The sequence below is a fragment of the Idiotropiscis lumnitzeri genome, chromosome 2 (assembly GCF_059441095.1).
Source record: "Idiotropiscis lumnitzeri isolate Australia: NSW breed Sydney's pygmy pipehorse chromosome 2, RoL_Ilum_1.0, whole genome shotgun sequence".
NCBI lineage: Eukaryota > Metazoa > Chordata > Actinopteri > Syngnathiformes > Syngnathidae > Idiotropiscis > Idiotropiscis lumnitzeri.
In genome coordinates, this window is record NC_142392.1 from 10,260,253 (window position 1) to 10,284,571 (window position 24,319).

At 41.3% G+C, this 24,319-nt stretch overlaps 1 protein-coding gene across 1 annotated transcript; it reads right to left on the reverse strand.

Annotated features, from left to right (window-relative positions):
• Positions 1-604: 604 nt before the first annotated feature.
• Positions 605-6,813, reverse strand: LOC148341654 (uncharacterized; the record flags this gene model as incomplete). The annotated part of the gene is made up of 2 exons (XM_088283326.1): positions 605-670; positions 5,842-6,813. Coding segments are annotated over 2 exons (1,038 nt in total), but the record flags the coding sequence as incomplete, so codon positions are not given.
• Between the last annotated feature and the right edge of the window lie 17,506 nt (positions 6,814-24,319).

Genomic DNA, 24,319 nt, shown 5'->3' on the forward strand with positions numbered 1-24,319 from the left:
CATGAAAAGCACCTCTTCAGAGAGAACTGTCGAAGGGTTAAGGTTTATGTTCTGCAGATTTGGTCTTCCCCAACAGCTTGTCAGTGACAATGGCCCACAGCTGGTGTCGGAAGAGTTCCGAATGTTCATGGAAGAGAATGGTATTCAGCACATCAGGTCTGCACTGTATCATCCTGTTACAAATGGGCTTGCTGAAAGATTCATACAAACTATGAAGCAAGCGCTAAGGTCCTCCCCAAGTACACAATCTCTAAACCGTTGCCTCAATAGATTTCTATTGTCATACAGAAACACGCCCCACGCCACAACTAAGGTGTCTCCTGCCTCATCATTGTTTAAGAAAACACTCCGCACACGACTTGACCTCTTAAGACCTCCAAAGACAAAAGACATTGTTCATCACCAACAGGAAGCTCAAATGGGACAACGGGCAAAGGCAAAGTTACGGTCCTTAACGGCGGGAGATAAGGTTCTCGCTCAGAACTATGCCCATCATATGTATCATATACAGTGAAAACCCATGATCACCTCGTTTGGAGACGGCATATTGATCAATTGCTCCTGGCTTCCGGCCCTGGGGAAGACTCATCTCGTGCTACGTCCTTCAATCCAGCGCCAGAGGTCCATCAAGAGCAACATCCACCTTCAGAGAAACCCCAGGAGCAACCCTCTGAAATGGACAATGTAAACGGAACAGCCAAGCCTGCTCAGGGGACTTTGCCCGGTACCCCTCGCAACCCAGGAATCATTCAGCCATCTTCAACAGACAATGTAACTGACTTATTGATCGGTCGTACTTATCCTAAAAGACAAAGACGACCCCCTGACAGACTGACGTTGTAGTGTAATGACTAACCCATTTTATGGGGCAGAATAATCCCCAGTCCAGATTAGTCCACCCTCTCTCCGTAGTTAGCGCCCGGTTGTAGGGCAAGTTAAAATTGTTGTGTATTGAATCACAATCTTTACCTGGCAATACTTTGTAAATAAAAAAAATAAAAAAAATTAAGGTTGACTTTTGCTAAGGGGACCTTAACAGTAAGGGGGAAGGAATATGTTATGTATTGATTGTAGTCATTTCTCGTTGATGAGGTGGCTCGGGCATCTGTTTAGGATGCCTCCTGGATGCCTCCCTGGTGAGGTGTTCCGGGCATGTCCCACAGGCAGGAGGCCCAGAGGACGACCCAGGACACGCTGGAGAGACTACGTCTCCCGGCTGGCCTGGGAACGCCTGGGCATCCCTCCGGCAGAGCTGGAAGATGTGGCTGGGGAGCGGGAAGTCTGGGCTTCCCTGCTGCACCGCGACCCGACCCCGGATAAGCGGCGGATAATGGATGGATGGATGGATAATGAAGGCAACTTGAGCAAGTGGAACAAGTGATTTTATTGATGATTGTGGAAGGCACCGATTTCATAAGCACAGTTTCTTCTCACAGCTTTTCCATTAACTACGATTAAAAAGACAACTGAAAAGCATAATGTTAACAAATGTTGTTCTAGGCAAAGGTAATTAATTTCATTGATAATGTTTGCTATGAAAACAAAAAAAACTAATTATCACTCAGACACTGATCTGGCACTGATCACATTGGCTTAGTGTCAATAAAAAAGCTTTGCAAAATTCAATATTTCAGATTTTATTCAAAATCACATTTACATCTTACCACAAAGAGTCAGTTCCTTCAGTTTTTTGTTGTCTTTTTTTAAGCTTCAAGGATCGCTGCAATTCTCACCAGCACAATTGTGTCTCTCAGCACCCTTTTTAGAAAAGAATTTTTTAGCACAAACGCTGCAACTGAATGGCTTGTCTCCAGTGTGTGTTCTTGTGTGGCTCGTTAAATGCGACTTACGATAGAAACTCTTTCCACAAACTGAGCAGGAAAAGGGTTTTTTGCAGTGTGTATTCTTGTGTGTTCTGTTAATCGTGACTTTTGAGAGAAACTTTTCCTCCAAACTGAGCAGAAAAAGGTTTTTCTCCACTGTGTGTTCTTGCGTGCCTTGTTAAATGAGAATTTTGGGAGAAGCTTTTACCACAAACTGAGCAAGAAAAAGGTTTTTCACCACTGTGTGTTCTTGTGTGTTCTATTAACCTTGCCTTTTGAGGGAAGCATTTTCCACAAACTGAGCAGGAAAAGGGTTTTTCTCCACTGTGTGTTCTTGTGTGGGTTGTTAAATGGCCCTTTTGAGAGAAACTCTTGCCACAAACTGAGCAAGAAAAATGTTTTTCTCCACTGTGCATTCTTGTGTGGATTGTTAAATGAAACTTTTGAGAGAAGCTTTTGCCACACACTGAGCAAGAAATAGGTTTTTCTCCACTGTGCGTTCTTGTGTGCCTTACTAAATTAGACTTTTGAGAGAAGCATTTCCCACAAACTGAGCAAGAAAAAGGTTTTTCACCACTGTGTGTTTTTCTGTGCCCTTTTAAAAACAGCTTTGAAGTGAATGAGTCAGTGTGACATGCCCTTTCACCTTTAGCTTGCCCATCATCATCATCGTCATGAGCGTCTGATGATGTGTCCTTATTATGTGCCTCTGATGGCCCCCAGTGGTCGACATCAACTTCTTTTGTCACATGATGACATGAGCTACTGCTTGGAGGCTCCGCCCCTCTTTTGCCCTCACTCTCATCCTTGTTTTCATCTTCAGTCTTTATTGGGACAACGTTCACTGGTGACTTGTTGATCTCCTCCTCCTCCTCCTCCTTTTTGATGTGAGTCAAGTCTGGCTCCTCTTTCACAGAACGGAGATCGTTTTCACAGACGTCTGCAGGACACAAAAAGACAAACACACATTTTGTTTGGTCAAGTCAAAGCTCATGCGGCGACTTTGTCTTATATTGTTTCCACCGTGCTACCTTGACTTGTTCCTGGCGCACACGGTGCAATGTGTGCGACCCCGATTTGGACCAGACCATGGGGGCATTTCACAAAATTACGTCCTACGATGTAAACCTCCCTTTCCTAGCAGCACAACAGTGATAAACGAGCATTTAAAAAGGAAGCACGTTGCGGCTGATGCCCGATTTCATTCCTGACATGGTCACAGACGTTTCCGGAAGCGAGCTGAAGTTAGCACACACAGGCTATTGTGTGCGTCTGATGGAACACCTGTTGTGGGACCCTAACATATTGATGGGGGCCATCGCAACATGTCATTAATAGAATAGAAATCCTTTTCGAGAAATATGTTTACAAGTATTTCTTTTTGCATTTCGAGATAGTTTCATCGTGGGTACTTTTTGCTTCCATTATAATCTGGATACCAAAATGAATTAAAGGGGCCCTGGCATCATAGTCACTATTTATTGCATGATTTACGTTTGTTTGTTTTTTTTTTCCCCAAAATGACTTTTAGCCTGCAAGTACGTTCCAACATTCCCCTTTTTACTAAAATTTCTCTTTCTAAATACAATTTAAAACAAAATTACGTTTGAAGAGACAAAATCCCTACACATAAGCATTAAGCAACAACACTTTCACTCTGACTTTCATGTTGACATATTTGAATTATGACTGTATACAGTGAACCCCCGGTTATCGCGGTTAATGGGGACCGAGACCACCCGCGAAAACTGAAAATCCGCGAAGTAGGGTCGCACCTTCAAAAAAAAAAAAAAAAACACTGTATATAAATACTTCTATATCTATATATAAATATATATATATATATATATATATAAATATATATAGGTGCGAAGTAGCAGCACACCTTCAAAAATGCTTAAAAAAAAAAAAATATATATATATATATATATATATATATATATATACACACTGGTAGCGAGAGAGAGAGTGAAATTCATGTTATAACAAAAAAAATTATTATTAAAACTTATTATTTTTTTATTCCCCAGCCATTATTTTTGTATTTATTCAATTACTTCTTTTTGTATTTATTTAATTACTTCGACTTTTACCTGGTGGTACGCCGTCCGGTGTGCCCTGTGAATGTTATGATCCTCCAGCAGAGCTGGAGGATTGAACAGGACTCTCCAAACGCAGACCCGGGAAAAAAGGTGGTGATACAAAGATATTTATTATAATCACTATATAGTCAGTGTAATCAGCGCGTTTCGCAGCAGCTGACGGCATGGCGCGAGACGATCGCTGGAGGAACGCCCACACAGCTGAAAAAACAAAAACACGCGGCATGACAGGCACAGATCATGACAGTGAAATGATAGGTGGCATTCTTCATTTATTTATTTATTCATTTATTCATTCATAACTGACAGCCTCGCGCTCCGCCGGTGCCCGGGCGGAAGGTGCTCCTCTTCGGCTTACTGTGACGCGAGCATGCCCTCCTCCTCGGGAGCTTCCATTCGGTTAAACTTAGGGCCCGCTTGGCACCGCCCGTGCCCGGGGAAGGTGCTCATCTACGGCTTACTGTGACGCGAGCATGCCCTCCTCCTCGGGAGCTTCCATTCGGTTAAACTTAGGGCCCGCTTGGCACCGCCCGTGCCCGGGGAAGGTGCTCATCTACGGCTTAACTGCCACGCACGCCGGCCGGAGCTCTGATACGGTCCGAACCGCGCGAAACGTCGCCATCAATTGTGTCCGGGGGAACCTGCTCTTCTTCGTCTACTCTCTTCTTCGTCCACTCTCCTCTTCGGCGCACGCCGGCCGTCTAACCGCTTCAGCGCCCCCTTGTGCCGCTCGGCGAAACTACAATGCCCCCGATTATTTTTTAGACCCGCGAAGCATTGAACCCGCGAAAGGTGAACCGCGAAGTAGCGGGGTTTCACTGTATTTGACAAAATGATAGTTTTTTTCCGAAGTGAGATTCCGCTTAGCAACAAACCCCAAACACTTGATAGAGCTCAACCTAGAAAGAGGTTTTAGCCAGTCAGAAATTTATTCAGAAAGTGAAATATTAAATGTATGGGAGGGCATATTTGAAGAGTTTGAGTTTTGTTCAATGGACCATACATATACGAGCCAGCCAAACACAGCGAGAAAACCAGCGCTGACTCCAGTCGCCATCAAGTTGCCAACTCCTGACATCCCAAAACCTTTGAGAGAAACTGAGCCGATTTGCGTTTGTCTTTCTGGTTCTTTTTATAGTTCAACTTCTAGTTCAGTTTTTCACCTTTTCACAGCGTAATGAAAGCCAGTTGAGCAAGTGGAACAAGTGATTTTATTGATGATTGTGGAAGGCAACGATTTCATAAGCACAGTTTCTTCTCACACCTTTTCCATTAAGTACGATTAAAAAGACAACTGAAAAGCATAATGTTAAAAAATGTTATTCCAGGCAAAGGCAATTAATTTCATTTACATCTTGATGTAAAATCACAAAAGAAATCATCACTCAGACACATTGCTTCTTCTGGAACTGATCACATTGGCTTAATGTCAATAAAAAAGCTTTGCAAAATTCAATATATCATATATTCAAAATCAAAATTTACATCTTACCACAAAGAGTCAGTTCCTTCAGTTTTTTGTTTTCTTTTTTTTAAGCTTCAAGGATCGCTGCTTTTCTCGCCAGCACAATTGTGACTCTCAGCACCGATTTTAGAAAAGAATTTTCTAGCACAAACGCTGCAACTGAATGGCTTGTCTCCAGTGTGTGTTCTTGTGTGGCTCGTTAAAAGCGACTTACGATAGAAACTCTTTCCACAAACTGAGCAGGAAAAGGGTTTTTCTGCACTGTGTGTTCTTGTATGATTTGTTAAAGTTGATTTTTGAGTGAAACCTTTCCTACAAACTGAGCAGGAAAAAGGTTTTTCTCCACTGTGCTTTCTTGTGTGGCTTGTTAAATGTGTCTTTCGAGAGAAGCTTTTTCCACAAACTGAGCAGGAAAAAGGTTTTTCTCCAGTGTGTTTTCTGTTAAACTTGCCTTTTGAGAGAAGCATTTTCCACAAACTGAGCATGAAAAAGGTTTTTCTCCAGTGTGTTTTCTTGTGTGTACTGTTAAACTTGCCTTTTGAGAGAAGCATTTTCCACAAACTGAGCATGAAAAAGGTTTTTCTCCAGTGTGTTTTCTTGTGTGTACTGTTAAACTTGCCTTTTGAGAGAAGCATTTTCCACAAACTGAGCATGAAAAAGGGTTTTCACCACTGTGTGTTCTTGAGTGGCTTGTTAAATGAGACCTTCGAGAGAAACTCTTGCCACAAACTGAGCAGGAAAAAGGTTTTTCTCCACTGTGTGTTCCTGAGTGGCTTGTTAAATGAGACCTTCGAGAGAAACCCTTGCCACAAACTGAGCAGGAAAAAGGTTTTTCTCCCGTGTGTTTTCTTGTGTGTTCTGTTAAACTTGCCTTTTGAGAGAAGCATTTTCCACAAACTGAGCATGAAAAGGGGTTTTCACCACTGTGTGTTCTTGAGTGAATTATTAAATGAGACCTTCGAGAGAAACTCTTGCCACAAACTGGGCAGGAAAAAGGTTTTTCTCCACTGTGTGTTGTTGCGTGGCTTGTTAAATGTGTCTTTTGAGAGAAGCTTTTTCCACAAACTGAGCATGAAAAAGGTTTTTCTCCAGTGTGTAATCGTGTATGTGTTTTTAAATTTTGCTTAAAAGAAAAGCTTTTGCCACAAACTGAGCAAGAAAAAGGTTTTTCTCCACTGTGTGTTCTTGCGTGGCTTGTTAAATGTGTCTTTTGAGAGAAGCTTTTTCCACAAACTGAGCATGAAAAAGGTTTTTCACCACTGTGTGTTTTTCTGTGCCCTTTTAAAGACAACTTTGAAGATAATGAGTCAGTGTGACATGCCCTTTCACCTTTAGTTTGCTCATTATCATCATCATCATCATCATGAGCATCTGATAATGTGTCCTCATTTTGTGCTTGTGATGGCCCCCGGTGGTCTTCATCACCTTCTGTTGTCACGTGATGTCTTGAGCTGCTGCTTGGAGGCTCCGCCCCTCTGTTGTCCTCACTCTCATCCTTGTTTTCATCTTCAGTCTTTATAGGGACAACGTTTAGTGGTGACTTGTTGATCTCCTCCTCCTCCTCCTCCTTTTTGATGCGAGTCCAGTCTCGCTCCTCTTTCACAGAACGGAGATCGTTTTCACTAACCTCTGTCGGACACAAAAAGATATTTGGTTTGGTCAAGTCAGAGCTCATGCGGCGACTTTGTCTTATATTGTTTCTACCGTGCTACCTTGACTTGTGCCTGCCGCACACGGAGCAATGCGTGGACCCCAACTTGGACCGGACCATGAGGACATTTCACAAAATTACGTCCTACGATGTAAACCTCCCTTTTGATGCCCGATTTCATTCCTGACATGGTCACAGACGTTTCTAGGAGCGAGCTGAAGTTAGCACACACAGGCTATCGTGTGCGTCTGATGGAACACCTGTTGTGGGACCCTAACATCAGGGATCGCGGTTAATCGCTTCCCGATTGCCCGGGGCAAGTGAAATTTGGCCACGGGCAAGGTAAAATCATGGGCAACTTGCCCGACCGGGGAAAGCATTTTTTAAAGCAGCCAAATATCTTTAATTTCGCCGAAAACTGCGATGTGATCTGTTTGTGTGCACTGTATGGTGATGGTTTAACCCAGACACCCCCTTATGTTATGGTTTGGTCCTTATCGGGGACAATGGGCGGGCGCTACGGGGATCAGTTAGTTCAGTGAATGTCGAGTTGAAGTGGACGTCAATAAATCCCGCAGTATTGGAACTCTCTGTAGTTGCATCCTCATTTGAAGTTTGAAAAACACAACAAAAACCTACGATATTTCGGCCGAAAATTGACAGCCGGAAGTTTTCCTACCTTATTCTGCGCATGTTTACAAGTGGCGACGAGTTCATTCAAATCCGAACATTTCGGATTCCTCTGACATGACTAAAATAGCTCGAATATTTTTAAGTAGACAATTCAGTTGCGAGTAAGGAAGGGAGTAATATTTGATTATTGGCTGTTAATTCATTAGCTCCATGATGTGACCTGACATTGTGTCAGTGACTGTGTTCTGTTTATGCTATGAAACTTATGGAGGCAGCGCCACAGGCACTGGTCTTAAAGGAATACACAAATTTCCCACACTCATAATTTACTCATGTGATTCCTCAATTAATAAGCTCTCCTGGATTTAAAATTGATAATCTGGATTGCTGTAATATCATTTTCCCAATTTAACATGCAGATTTGTTAATTATTAACATGCAGATTTGTTAATTATTAAAACTACAATTAACATTTTCAGTAACTGCACAGGATGATACATTTGCTCTTGTGAGTAGGGTTTCATGGTTGATGATGAAAACAAGATTAATTTATGTTTATCAGATTATATGTTTATTTACATTTGTGGCGCACATTTTACAACCATAAACATTTTATTCTTAGAGAAAAAAAATTGTCACTTGCCCAAGTCGGGCAAGTAATTTGGCCATTCGGGCAAGGCAAATTCTAGTGGCACTTGCCCTATGGGCAAGCAGTTTTTAAAGTTAACCGCGAACCCTGCTAACATATTGATGCAGACCACTGGGGGACATCGCAACATAATGTCATTGATAAAATAGGAATCGTTCAAGTGAAATATGTTTAAGTATTTCATTTTACATTTATAGATAGTTTCATTGTGGGTACTTTTTGCTTCCATTATAATCTGGATCCCTAAAAGAATTAAAGTGGCGCTGGAATCAGAGTCGCTATTTATTGTATGATTTACGTTTGGGTTTTTTTTACCCAAAATGACATTTATCCTGCGAGTAAGTTCCGACATTACCCTTTTTATTTTCATAAAATTTCTGTTTTGAAATAAATTTTAAAACAAATTTACGTTTGAAGAGTAAAAATTCCTACACATAAGCATGAAGCAACAACACTTTCACTCTGACTTTCATGTTGACATATTTGAATAATGACTGTTTATATTAAAGTTATCTAATACATATTCAAATTAGACTAAGATACACCATAATAATATTAGAGTTCACTGAATTATTTTGTAACCGCAATGATGTATAACAGCCATAGGGTGTCAGTAATGAGTAACAAAGTAACACAACACCTCCCATTGTTTTGTCATCAGTCATTTGCAAAAATTACCAGGAACTATGAGTTGCGGGGGAGATGCAAACCACCTGGGCCACAGGAACTTTATTACCAGGAACTAAATGTTCCTGGGCTTGTTGGTAGAAAAGGGGGTTGTGACGTTCAGCCTTTTTGAGACCATAGTAAGACAAAGATGCAGATGCATTCCTTGCAGCATGCGCTTGTTCACTGATGAGATCCGTGCAACCCTGGATGGATGCATTAAATGAATTTTAAATGTTTGGATGAGGTGAAACTATGCACACGTGCACAGAACAGTGCAGGAGCCACTGGAGGTTCATTGACCGAGCCAGTAAAAATTTCATAAATAAGACCAACACGTACTTGATTTTTCAAAAAAAAAATAAAATGTGTTTTATCCACTAAAATTCATCAACCGCCATTGATGTTTTCGCCGCAGTGTGCATATTTTTTAGAGTCAGGCAGAATTCCTTCCGGAAGGAATTGCTTGAACAAGATATGCCAGAGAAGTTATTGTAAAAAACGAGACAAGTCTGCACAAATAAATCACCCAGCCAAGATTGTCTTTGTCACTTGCGAGGAGCGGTTTCCTGTCAAACACGGTTCAAGACGTGCATCTGTTTTTGTGGCTTCCTGCTAAACTGCCAGCATTGACACAACTCTGTTACCACTGAACTCACGTTTTCCTGTTGAAGGATTTTATAAGATTCACTACAAGTTACATGTATTCAGTTTAATGCAATAAAGATATATACTGATTGGGCTTTAATTCAATGTATGGGAAAAGGTCCGGCCAGGCTGTGTGAAATGCATGGGTGGCAGATGTTTTGTGCAGGACGAGCCGCACGTTGGAGAACTGGGTGAGCTGACGCGGAAAGGTTCCAGACATCAAGGACATCCAGGTGCTGGTGTGAGATGGTCACACGGTCGACCGTGAGAGCAGAATAACGGATCCAGTGGCTCATGGACAGTGGAGCGCACAAACAACAACATTGGTGCGCCATGGGAAGAGCCGACACGTCACCTTGCGGGCAGAAGACGTCCACTAAGAGAAAGCTAAAGTTAACTACAGATGACACATGGCCAATAGTAGGACAGGAGGATGTCTTTGTTTTTGATTAAATGTATAAATGATCCAGGGCAACTCGTGGGTGGGGGTCTTCTGTTGGGTACAGGGGCGCGCAGAACTGTGTTGAGGAATTTGTTGTACTAGATCTCCTGTTAGGAATAAATCCGCTCCCGTGTGAAGTTGCAGGCTTCCTGGTCATTTCTCTCTCAAAACAAGCGCGCAAAATTGTTGGATGAATGTAGGTTGTGATTAATTTAATGGAGTCAGATAACTAATTCGAACAGTTTGATAAACTTTTGGTACATTCATAGAGTTAGATTCCAACACTGTTTAAGAGGTCCATGTTTTTGTGACCTTCTATTAATCCGTAAGCATAGATTTGAAACATGATGACATGACAAACTTAATTTCTTTCACAACGTATAAAAACCGGAATATGTAAAATGTTAAATAATCAGTTCAAATTTTAAACTGGGAAAAAAACACGGAGTTTACCTTCCTCTGTTGGTTATTCTTTGGCATTTATTTTCTGCACTGATTTCATTTGGCATAAACAAATGTTCAGCAAACTGGCAAGTAAAGGGCAATATTAAAAAATAAACCGGAAATAACCTTGAACGATTTCCCCAAACAACTTAATGATGTGATGCATATTTTTAACGATCGAAAGTCGTTCTTTACAAAGCAAATGAGAGTTAGACGTGTACAAACCTGCTTTGAGTGGCACAACACGGGGCTGGTTGCAAATTTCCTCCAGCAGTTGAAGATGTTGCTCGTTCTCTTCTTTTATTCCACAAAGTTCCTCTTTGTACTTGGGTGTCGTTCTTGCACACATTCTCAAATGACAATCTCAACAAATCCGCACTTGAGCTCTGCTTGGCGATAACTCGTGTGCTTCTCTTTGTTCGACAAGACGAATGAAAGATGGCGTCGTTTTTCAAAGTCGCACAGAAAGGACTTCCTGTTCGTCACGAAAGCGGAAGAACAGGACACACCCCGCTGTGATATGATTGGCTGCTGGCTGTGTGGCGCACTGTCACCAACTCACCGACAGATGTCGCCATTTGCGATGCAAAGCATTGTTATCTTCTTCTAAACATTGGAAAAACGTCCGATTTGAACCGTATGCACATGAAGTAACATTTTAGTTCCCAAATATGAACTTGAGAGATGTATTGAATTTGACTTTTGTTGCTGGTTTTGTTTTCACATCTGACACCATGTTATTGGTTGGATAGTATTCCAAATGTATTTCCCTATTATGAACAGTTGATATGATAAAGTGATACTTTATGTCAACATATTTGCCTTTTTACAGGGTTTTTCACCAGGTTGCGATGTGGTTGCGAATTTTAAATTAAAATATGTCACTCTTTTATTACTTAACTGTTATTGTGTTCGAAAATGATTTCGATATTTATTTAAGTACTTTAATATTTCATTATTCGTTTTAGTATTCATTAAACTACAATAATTCACTATTAATTTCAAGATTCATTGAACTGTTTTAGGAATAATTTATTCTTCAATGTTTAATCGTTAAATTTTTGTTTCACCATTTTGTTCAATCTTAATCTTATGGAAAATTATTTAGCAAGCACCAACACAAGGTTTTTAAAGATAAAGATAGAGATGTCCTTTCATAGTCCCACAATGGGTAAATTTGCAGTGTTACAGCAGCAAACATATTGATCACACCGAGGCGGCGGTGCAATGTAGCAGTTTATGTATAACAGCAGCAGACATTCATAAAAAACATGCAAATATATACTGTATATACGTATATACACAATCCCCCTGAATATACACACTTACATCCCTCAACATATACAAGTGTAAGGAAACACTCCGAATGTCTGTCCATGGTACAGAGGGAAAATTAATAAAATGCTGCAATGATAAAAAATGCTGTTATGGTAAAAGTACTGCAATGATAAATGAAGCATTGTATTATGATTGCTGGCATTATTTTAAACACTGACAGGACAGAAGGTCAATTATTTAATTTAGCAGGTTCATATTTACTGAATATGTTCAACATTGATTAAACAAAAAGCATTTATCCCATGAATGTAGAAGTACAGTGCATAGATAAGATTGACTGGGATTGTTGTCATGGTGTTTACTGATTTATTATATTATTCTCATATGCTAAATTTATAGTACTTAGTTTAAATGTGTGAACTTTATTGAAATTCTCAGTAGTGAGAACAAATTTGCACACATAGCATTTCCTTGAGCTGTCCTCACATTCACAGCACTTTATGGATAAATACGACAAAGCACATTCTCCACATTGGCTGGAGAGATGCAAACACACCAAATTGGGCACTGGAGGACTCGCACAGACGCTATAAAAAAAAACACATTCTGAAAGACATAACAATTGGAGATCGGAGCACATGCACATACGCATGCATACACACAGACATATACATACACCTGCACATACACACGCACACATGCACACCGACAAGATTCCAGAGGAATGCCAGCGGGTAGAAAGACGGAGAGACTGCCCGCCGGAGAAGGCCAGCCTTGGCGTGCCAGTCTTGGGGACCAGATGGGAATCAACTATCCAGACGATGATTAACCTTCCCTTGGACGTGGACCCGTGCCGTGGGAGGGAGCGAGGACGACCGATTCAACCTACATTACCCTTGACATAAAAAACTCCTATAAAAACTGAAGCTGGGCTGAAAGATGGCGCGCATTTTTCGCCCGAGTGCAGTTTCTCGTGAGATTAAGAAAAAGCCGCCCAGATATCTGTCTTTGTACTATTTCTGTCATGACCCGTGTCGGGCATGTCAGTGTTTTTGTTGTTATTTTCTTCCCTCCTTCCTGCCATGTGCTGCTTCTGTTTATTTTGTCAGCTGAGTGGGGACGTTTTCCTCAGCACCCGCCCTCGCCAGCCACACACCTGCTTCCCGTCAATCATCACGCACCTGATTCCCATCTGCTCCCCTGATCACTCGGACTATTTAAGCCTCCCAGACCGACAACGCAGTGTCGGGTCATTGCCGGACTTTACGGACTTCCACGACCGCGTTTGTTTCCTGTCAAGTTCATGCGCTTGCTCACGTCCTCGCTAGTGATGGGTAGATGAGGCATCCTGTATCGTTTCGACACAGTGACACAATGTATTGACACTGTGTTGACACTGTGTTGCTGAATACTGACACCTGGTGGACTTGCAGGAAACATTTGACAGGGTCATCTGACACTGATCTGTCAAACTAATTTTATCCAATTCCATTGATTAGCGACGTGATGTGTTTTTATATATCCTCTATTTCGTATTACATTCCATCGCACTATTTATTTTCATATTTATCTAATTTATATATTTAACTGAATTATTGTTGTATTGCACTGGAGAGAGGAGCTCTCGAATCTCGTTGCACACTTGAGTACAATGACAAAGGGATTTCTGATTCTGATTAGGCATTTCCTTTCACATTATTTTTACATACATGCAATTTCATTAAAAAATCTTTGATATTTGAGACGCAGTTGATAAATTAAGTGAACATCTGTCTGAATGCCCAAATAAAAGTGTTGTGAATGACAATGGACTCATTGTAATTAAAGTTTTTTATTAAAAAAATTAGTTTCTCCAGCGTTTTGTTATTCAGTCTATTTCTTTTTTTGAGGCAATTTCCCCCGCCTTTGAGAAGATCCTCTCACAAGGCACTGAAGAGGCCGGTGTGCACAACGCCTGTGTGGCTAATAGAAATAGGTGAGGGAACGTTGCCTCCATTGACTTCCAGTATAAGAGCGAGTCTTCCGTACGTGCAACGTGTCCTGCTGACGTATAGCGCTGCACCTCTGAGTGCGCATCAACAGTGACGTCTTCCATCTTGTGGATATTTAACGCAAAGTAATGCGCCAATAACTCGATGCTTGTTTTGAGCGTCCATCCTGTTGACAGATGCGCGTCCCTATGAACACGGTTTGGCGCGCGACAGCCGTGTCGACAAAATTCTGGTAGTGGTCACGTGACTTTCTTAAAGCGGTACGCGCACCGACACGGGGTTTGCCCTGGAAGCTCGGCGCGCGCATCGACGTCTCAGTGTCGCTGGACCCATCACTACCTGCGTGACTTCTTAAGACAGAAGACGGAACATTAAAGTAACCATGAAAAAAACCGAATCGTAAACATACTAAAGCTGTTCCTTCTGGTTATTTACAAAGAATTTTTGTTTAAAACCCCCCTGGCTATTCTTTTTGTCTTTTCTATATTATGTACGTATTAATAACTGTGTTTGGTTTGCTAATATTAATAAAGTTTTTTTTTTACAAAAAACGTATGAATAAATATTTATCATCTCATCAATATTTGCACAATAGAGTACTGAGTTTCGAGATCCTCACTATAATAGTTCTCAAAATTATATTTCTTATCAATTTAGCTTAGTGAAAGGATATTTTATTGACAATCTAACATCAATATACAAAGACAGAAAAAAATGGTGGTGGGGGGCGCGAATCTTTTTCCTCTTGGTAGGGGCGGGCGTGAAATAATTGAGAAGCACTGCGAGTATATGCAGACATTATATTCATACAATCTCGCAGCCCGAGTGAACCACAGCATTGTTGCAAGTTCGTTAGGAGAAACGTAAACGTCCCACTGCTAGAGCTGCGGCGGCTTCTCGGGGCAAAGGCGGAAGTGACGTCAGAGCTTACTCGCCAATGTGGCGTTATTTTAGTTATTTTGTAAAAAAGAAATTATCAACCAATTTAAAATATTAAATGAATAATATATGAAAATAGAACAGACATGGGTAAAAACAAACACAGAGGCAAAGAAATATATTTGAAAAATACGTGCCTAAAGCATGACGTCATAAGCAAGCGCGCAGCTTCCGAAGGACCTCGACCACATCCACCGACCCGTCCACACCGAAATAAAAACAACCACCGCTAAATTTTTCTGATTTAGTGTAGAACTGACTGTAATTTTTTCACAGGATGTCCAGTGCTACTCTAAAGGACGTCGACATAATTCATTAAGTCTTTGTGTCCCGATAATCTCATTTTCGCGTGTTGATGCTTTTCGGCGTAGTTAGCTTAGCTTGTTAGCTAGCTATCCGCTAACGAAAAGAGGCACATGACTCATCGCCAAGCAGAGATCAAGGGCGGATTTTTTGGAATTATCATTTGAAAATGTGTGAAAGAACGACATCCAAGTACAAAGACGAACTTTGTGGGATAAAAGAAGAGAACGAGCAACATCTTCGACTGCTGGGCGAAGTTAACAAGCAGCCACCTGTTGTGCTACACGAAGCAGGTTTGTACACGTCTTACTCATTTGCTTTGTCAAGAACGACTTTCTATCGTTAAAAATATGCATCGCAACATTAAGTTGTTTGGGGAAATGCGTTCGAGGTTATTGCCATTTTATTTTTAAATATTGCCTTTTACTTGCTAGTTTGCTGAACATTTGTTTATGCCAAATAAAATCAGTGCAGACAATTAATGCCAAAGAATAACCAATAGTGGGGGGTGAACTCCATGTTTTTCCCAGTATAAATTTTGAACTGTTAATTTAACATTTTACATATTGTGGTTTTTAAACTAGGCTGACAGATGTAGTGTATTTTTATATCCACTGTTGGAGTTTAGCCACCGAGAAAATGAGAAACATTTAGGAAATGAATCTTGAAAGCCAAACTTACTCCAATGCGTGTTATTTTTTTGTACTCAAGAAGAATAGGGTCAAATAAAGACTCAACAACAACTGATTAGAGTTCCGATATTTTAGTTTCTTTGATTTCTGGAGTTCAGGAAATAGTATCTGGGTGGCTTTTTCTTAATCTGACGGGAAACTGTACAATCGAAAAATGTCGCGCTGATCTCATATTATAGATTTTCTATGTCAAGGGTCATGTAGGTTGAATCGGTCGTCCTTGCTCCTTCCCACGTTCCACGTCCAAGGCTGACCTTCTCAGGCAGGCGGCAGTCTCTCGGTCTCTCCTGCTCACATTCCCCTGTAATCTCGTCAGTGTACAGATTGTGTGGTGTATGTTTTCACAGATCAAATTGTGTTTTTGGTGTTCTTGATAGTGTCCCTGTGACTTCCTCCCCTGCCCAACTTGATGTTTGTATCTTCTATGGCCTATGTGGAGAATGTGTTTTATTGTATTTGTCCATGAAGTGTTATCTGGTTTGTCATCAGTTTAACCTGAGCAGACTGAATCTGTTTATTCTGAATGAGAGCGTGGGTCATGAAAATACGGTGTGTGCAATTTTGAGGTCTTGCATTTAAACGAAGTCATCTAAATTTAGCATATGAATGCATCAGTAAACACCATGACTACAATCCCAGTCAATCTTATCGATGCACTGTACTTCTACTTTCATTTGATAAATGCTTTTTGTTCAATCAATGTTTAACATATTCAGTAAATATGAACCTGCTAAATTAAATAATTGACCTTCTGTCCCGTAAGTGTTTAAAATAATGCCAGCAATCGTAATACAAACCTTCAATATTCATGTCTGGTGTGGCCATTCCCTATAAGAAGGGAAGGCCGGAGAGAGGGGACACCTTTCCCTTTTTTCTTTTTGGGGAGACTTCTTTTGACATCAGCATGTGACGAGAATAAAATCTCTTTCGAACCAAAATGGCTGTGTCAGAGAATTTTTTTCCATCACCAATTCTGCCATGCTACACGACCTGTCCGGAGGGAAGCTGAGACAGACCCACACATCAACAACAATATATACCACATTTTTGGCATTTTGCTCCATTGAGGGTCTCAGGGTGCTGGGGCGCAGGCGTTCAACAGCCGGCCGGCTGAACTTCAAGTGAGATGCTTTTACTCACAATGGGTGTTGTGCGCCTGTGTCCAAGCGGTCGGGGCTTTTGGGGTCGTGAAAGAGAGCTTGTGCGTGTGGGTCTGCTGGCTGATTGGTCATGGAAAATCCCTGTGTTAGTTTCAATTATTGTTTAAACAAGAGGCCTCTATAAATGATTAAAACATTCAAAGATGTCAAAGTAACCACACTATGAAAGAACATTAGAAAAAGTATAAATAAATGGACAAATGAAAAAAAATGATGATAGGAACTAAGTAAATGGGGACTTGTGCGGGAGAAATGTGCAGAAGATGAAGAAAAGAAAGGTCTAGTGGTTAAAGAGATGAGAAATAGGAATTGTAAAACTATAGCTATAGACAACATAGTCGTGAATAAGCTCAGTTTGAGCACAGACCCTGGCCAGGGTGTAAATTTTATCAGGAAAATTATGAGCTGGAAATAGAAATAATGAAGAGAAGCGCGCTTCCACGTATCGTATTGTGATTTGTCAACACGGAAAAGCCCTGAGTGATGAAAACGTGAACATATGGTTCAGGAACAGGTCTCTTTGACGGCCAAAGTCTGACTATGGTAAACAATTGATAACTAGACCTCAATGAAGTGATTGTGCAGTTGAAAAAGTTCATATATTGACTGTGCAAAGCTAAAGTGAGAAACTAGGATTAACTATTTGGCAAACACTAGAACGTATTCAGTCTCGAGGAAGACTGAATGCAGTAAAATTGCAATAAGAAGAACAATAAACCAGCCCAGAGTGTTACAATGTCCTGGAAACAAAAGTTTGGGATTGCCCCTGAGGGTGAAATTCCTCTCTGAACTCCTCCTTTGTGCCCCCGGCAGGAACTCATGAAACAGGGATACTGATAAGAGATACAATTTTGTTGAAACCGAACATGAAAGGTTAAAGGTCATGCAAAACGAAAAAAAAACATCTAATGTTCCATACTTCAGTTTGGCGACGGATGTACTACGGTAATTCAATTAATGGAACGACATTTTGAGATGGAAATGACAGGAATGTCATGAATTATCATGTTATGAGGGGACTTTTGAGATTCAGTAAATTGATTTAAATTAAATTACAAATTTCTAGTCTGCGGATATTCCACTTCAAAGAATACTGACTCATTGGTTGAGGAAAACGGGGTTACATTAGTTAGTGAAAAAAGAATAGCTAAATTATAATTGACGTGTTCATGGGGAATGAATATGAATCATAAACAGAAGACAAAACCAATTGGCATTGGCATTTGTAAAATATGATGAGGGATTAAGTTAGTGAGCTCTTATGGGAGACGGGGCGAGACGCGAATGGATTGAAGCTTCCGCCAGTGACCCGTCCAATAGTGTCACCACCACACAGCTGTGCCGGGTGGCCGTCCTCGAGGGCGTGCGCCTCCCAGTTACTGACATCATGCGAAACAGTCCGTCAATGAGAAACTGCTAATCAGTATGAGTAGAACCCCCGTTTTTGCATCGATGAAAGAAAATATTGTATTGGATGGAGAACAGAATTGTTACACTTGCGGGTTCAGGGGGCCAAGAGTGCTAATTCACCGGGAAAGGAAAAAATAATATGGGGGGAGGGAAAAAATTAAATAAAACCGGGGAGAAGCAGCTAATGCAGCAGCCGACGCATGCAGCTCCCATTGCGTCTGCTCTTTCCGTTTCCGTTGCTCCTGGGCCAGGTTCTGGTGACACAGTGCCATAGCAGGCTTGTTGTCCGCACCGGCTGGTCAACAAGGTCAGACAGAAGTAGGGGTGGTTATAGAGATGGGTTGTGAGTGGGACGTGCTTTTGATGTGGGGTGTGGGGTCACTGGGTGATGAGCGGTCCAAACCGAGCCACTTCCTGAAATGTGCCATCCTGTGGTCCAGCGCCATGCCAGTCACAAAGAGGTCCACTAGCACGGGGGTGCCATCGCTACCCCCTCCTCCGACAACGCTTCTGTGGCTTCCAAACGCACAGTTGACGCCTCAACCCGATTGGGACCACATTCCACGATAGGGGTGCCCGCGGAGCCTCAGCATTCAAGGACCGGCAAGTCTTGGCATTCCGGTGACGATTGATGGACAACAGTTTTTGATGGTGGAACAAGATATTCCACGCTTTGCAAGCTTCTTCAGCATATCCCAATGAGCAACAACACTGTCACGTTTGTGGGACTCTTGAGATTGGCCGAGTCACTGCCCTGGACCGAACCCGCACCTGTGAAACACTGGAATTCAAGTGGGACTGAATTTCCAGAAGGGACTGAATTTGACTGTGCACATCCGCCGGGGAAGCATATGTTGTCCTCCGTTCCAGTCGACTGGGCAGCTCTGAGACCAGGGTCTCCATCCTCCCGCGGGTGGTACCTCCTGTTCCTGCTCTGGTCTGCGCGGTGTAGCCGCCTCCACCCCTTCAAACCACCAATTGGTCCTTTGCATTGAACACTGAGTTCTGATGATTTGGTTTGTCAGGATGCATTCACCCAATTTCGAGGGTCAGAAGTGCGTCTTGCATTAGGATTATGTATTTGTGATGTCGACCGGTCATGCCTCGCATGTGTGCCTTGCCCCAGAGCAGAGGAAACGGTATGAATTGTCTCTGTTCGCTGAGCCACAAATCACATTAACTATCGGTGCGCATTATCATACTAAAGATTTCGGCCCATTGGTGAAGACGGTTGGCAGAGTTAATTTTTTATGTCGAATACTCCGTCACGAGCAGGGTGTGGTGTTTCAGCACCCATGACGAATTCCTCTGTTATGGAACATTTTCCGAATTTCGACACTATGGTAGACAGTGAATGGGTCACTCTGAAGCGAAATCTCTGTTTGCGTCTCTGCCTGAGGGGTTGTGGACCCGGGGTCTGACTGATGTTGTGCTCTGCGCCACAGCTTCTCCAATTTGTTTTTGCTATATCTGCAAAAGTTTTTATATTATTGTGAAAGAAATTAAGTTTGTCATGTCATCATGTTTCAAAACTATGCTTACGGGTTAATAGAAGGTCACAAAAACATGGACCTCTTAAACAGGAAAACGTGAGTTCAGTGGTAACAGAGTTGTGTCTATGCTGGCAGTTTAGCAGGAAGCCACAAAAACAGATGCACGTCTTGAACCGTGTTTGACAGGAAACCGTTTAGCTCGCATTGAACAGAAGTGTGACCCTAACATGTCTTGTAAGCTGAAACCGTTCGAACAACAGGAAGAGTGTGGACGGGTGGTATAAAGTCAAAGTATTCATGTTTTTCCGTTATTTATGAGTTTGCATATTCAAAATGCTTTGCTGTGCTTCAATAAAACGCCGCACAGCAGCGGGAAAGCTTTTCTCTTTGGCGGACTGCTCCTCGCAAGTGACAAAGACAATCTTGGCTGGGTGATTCATTTATGAAGGCTTGTCTCGTTTTTGACAATAACTTCTCTGACATATCTTGTTCAAGCAATTCCTTCTGGAATGATTCAAACTGACTCTAAAAACTGTGCACACTGCGGCAAAAAGATCAATGGCGGTTGATTAATTTTAGTGGATAAAGCACAAAGGATTAAGTTTTTTTTAATAAATCAAGTACGTATTGGTCTTATTTATTTATGAAACTTTTACTGGCTCTGTCAATTAACCTCCGGTGGCTCTGCATTGTTTTGTGCACGTGTGCATTGTTTCACCTCATCCAAACATTTAAAATACATTTAATGCATCCACCCAGGGTTGCACGGATCTCATCGGTGATAATGCGCATGCTGCAAGGAATGCATCTGCATCTTTGGCTTACAATGGGCTTAAAAAGAGAGAACGTCACAACCCCCTTTCTACCAACAAGTCCAGGAACATTTAGTTCCTGGTAATAAAGTTCGTGTGGCCCAGGTGGTTTGCATCGCCCCCACAACTCAAAGTTCTTGATAATTTTTGCAAATGACAATGATGACGGAACAATGGGAGGTTTTGTGTTACTTTGTTACTCATTACTGACACCGTCTGCCTGTTATGCACATCATTGCAGGTACAAAATAATTCAATGAACTCGAATAATATTATGGTGTATCTTAGTCTAATTTGAATACATATTGGATAACTTTAAAATATACAGTCATTATTCAAATATGTCAACATGAAAGTCAGAGTGAAAGTGTTGTTGCTGAATGCTTATGTGTAAGAACTTTTACTCTTCAAACGTAATTTTGTTTTAAAATTTATTTCAAAACAGAAATTTTATAAAAATAAAAAGGGTAATGTCATAACTTACCTCCAGGATAAATGTCATTTTGGGTAAAAAAAACCCCAAACGTAAATCATACAATAAATAGCGACTCTGATTCCAGGGCCCCTTTAATTCTTTTAGGGATCCAGATTATAATGGAAGCAAAAAGTACCCACGATGAAACTATCTCTAAATGCAAAATGAAATACTTGAAAACATATTTCGCTTGAAGGATTCCTATTCTATCAATGACATAATGTTGTGTTGGAATTTATCTTTAAATCAATTTTAGAATTTAATTTTAAACCAATGTAAACTCGAATTAGTAATCTGACTCCAATTCGCGACCTTAACCAACTCTCACTCATCCAACAATATGCGCGCTCGTTCTGCAATAGAAAGGTATCAGGAAGCCGGCATTTTCACACACGAGTGGATTTATTCCTAACACACAAGTCTACACTTTGGGCTTGGGTCCCTCTCAATACAGCTCTCTTTGTCTCCGCTGTTCAGCATTAATTTATAGACACAATATGCAAATGACACAGAGACTAAGGCATCCTGGCATGATTCTATTGGCTATGTGTACGCTGCAGTTAACTTTAGCTTGCTTTTCTTGGTCTTTCTTCAAGTGGTGGCTACTCCTGCTTGTAGTTGAAGGGTCCAGTTTCTTGTCGACCCTTCCCCCTCGAGGTATCTGTCTCCGCCAGGCACCAACCTAAAACCTCCCAAACCTTCACATTCTTTCACTTTCTTTGTCCAGCTGCACCAGCCACACACACAGCATTCCACAGAATAACAGTGACACAAGATGCAGGACGTTGAATAAAACTAGCCAGGTTTAAACTCTTCCACTCCTTTAGTTGCGATGGCCCCCATTAATAAGTTAGGGTCCCACAACAGGTGTTCCATCAGACGCACACAATAGCCTGTGTGTGCTAACTTCAGCTCGCTTCCAGAAACGTCTGTGACTATGTCAGGAATTAAATCGGGCATCAGCCGCAACGTGCTTCCCTTTTCAATGCTCGTTTATCACTGTTGTGCTGCTAAAAGGAGGTTTACATCGTAGGATGTCTGTGACCATGTCAGGAATGAAATCGGGCATCAAAAGGGAGGTTTACATTGTAGGATGTAATTTTGTGAAATGCCCCCATGGTCCGGTCCAAGTTGGGGTCGCACGCATTGCTCCGTGTGCGGCAGGCACAAGTCAAGGTAGCACGGGAGAAACAATATAAGACAAAGTCGCCGCCTGAGCTTTGACTTGACCAAACCAAATTTGTCTTTTTGTGTCCTGCAGACGTCAGACAAAATGATCTCTGTTCTGTGAAAGAGGAGCCAGATTTGACTAACATCAAAAAGGAGGAGGAGGAGATCAACAAGTCACCAGTGAACGTTGTCCCTATAAAGACTGAAGATGAAAACAAGGACAACAGAGGGGCGGAGCCTACAAGCAGCAGCTCAAGTCATCACGTGACAAAAGAAGGTGATGAAGACCACTGGGGACCATCACAAGCACATAATAAGGACACATCATCAGACGCTCATGACGATGATGATGATGATGATGGGCAAGCCAAAGGTGAAAGGGCATGTCACACTGACTCATTATCTTCAAAGTTGTCTTTAAAAGGGCACAGAAAAAAACACAGTGGTGAAAAACCTTTTTCCTGCTCAGTTTGTGGCAAAAGCTTCTCTCGAAAGTCTTATTTAGTAAGGCACACAAGAACACACAGTGGAGAAAAACCTTTTTCTTGCTCAGTTTGTGGCATAAGCTTCTCTCGAAAGTTTTATTTAACGATCCACACAAGAACACACAGTCGAGAAAAACCTTTTTCCTGCTCAGTTTGTGGTAGACGCTTCTCTGTAAAGTCAAATTTAACTTGTCACACAAGAACACACACTGGAGAAAAACCTTTTTCTTGCTCAGTTTGTGGTAAAAGCTTCTCTCAAAATTCAAGTTTAACATACCACAAAAGAATACACACTGGAGAAAAGCCATTTTTCTGCTTGGTTTGTGGTAAAACCTTTTCTCTAAAATCAAGTTTAAAATACCACACAAGAATACACAGTGGAGAAAAACCTTTTTCCTGCTCAGTTTGTGGCAAAAGCTTCTCTCAAAAGTCTCATTTAATAATTCACACAAGAACACACACTGGAGAAAAACCATTTTCCTGCTTGGTTTGTGGTAAAAGCTTCTCTCAAAAGTTTGATATAACAATCCACACAAGAACGCACAGTGGTGAAAAACCTTTTTCCTGCTCAAGTTTGTGGCAAGAGTTTCTCTCGAAATTCTCATTTAACAAGGCACACAAGAACACACACTGGAGAAAAACCTTTTTCCTGCTCAGTTTGTGGCAAGAGTTTCTCTCGAAGGTCTCATTTACGACGCCACACAAGAACACACAGTGGAGACAAGACATTCAGTTGCAGCGTTTGTGCTAAAAAATTCTCCGCTAAACAGCATGCGGAGAGTCACAATTGTGCTGGTGAGAAAAGCAGCGATCCTTGAAGCTTAAAAAAAAGACAACAAAAAACTGAAGGAACTGACTCTTTGTGTAAATTTTGATTTTGAATAAAACATGAAACGTTGAATTTTGCAAAGCTCTTTTATTGACACTAAGCCAATGTGATCATTGCCAGAAGAACCGTTGTGTCTGAGTGATGATGATTTTTTTTGGTGTGTTTACATCAAACATGTAAAGGAAATTAATTGCCTTTGCCTGGAACAACATTTGTTAACATTATGCTTTTCAGTTGTCTTTTTAATCGTACCTAATGGAAAAGGTGTGAGAAGAAACTGTGCTTATGAAATCGGTGCCTTCCACAATCATCAATAAAGTCACTTGTTCCACTTGCTCAACTGGCCTTCATTACGCTGTGTGAAAAGGTTAAAAACTGATGTAGAAGTTGAACTATAAAAAGAACCAGAAAGAGAAACGCAAATCGGCTCAGTTTCTCTCAAAGGTTTTGGTATGTCAGGAGTTGGCAACTTGATGGCGACTGGAGTCGGCGCTGGTTTTCTCGCTGTGTTTGGCTGGCTCGTATATGTATGGTCCATTGAACATAACTCAAACTCTTCAAATATCCCCTCACATACATTTAATATTACACTTTCTGAATAAATTTCTGACTGGCAAAATACACTTTCTAGGTTGAGCTCTATCAAGCGTTTGGGGTTTGTTGCTAAGCAGAATCTCACTTCGGAAAAAAAATATCATTTTGTCAATTATACCTGTTAGAATAACATTAAGAGGTTATTATACATTTGCCGTGACACAG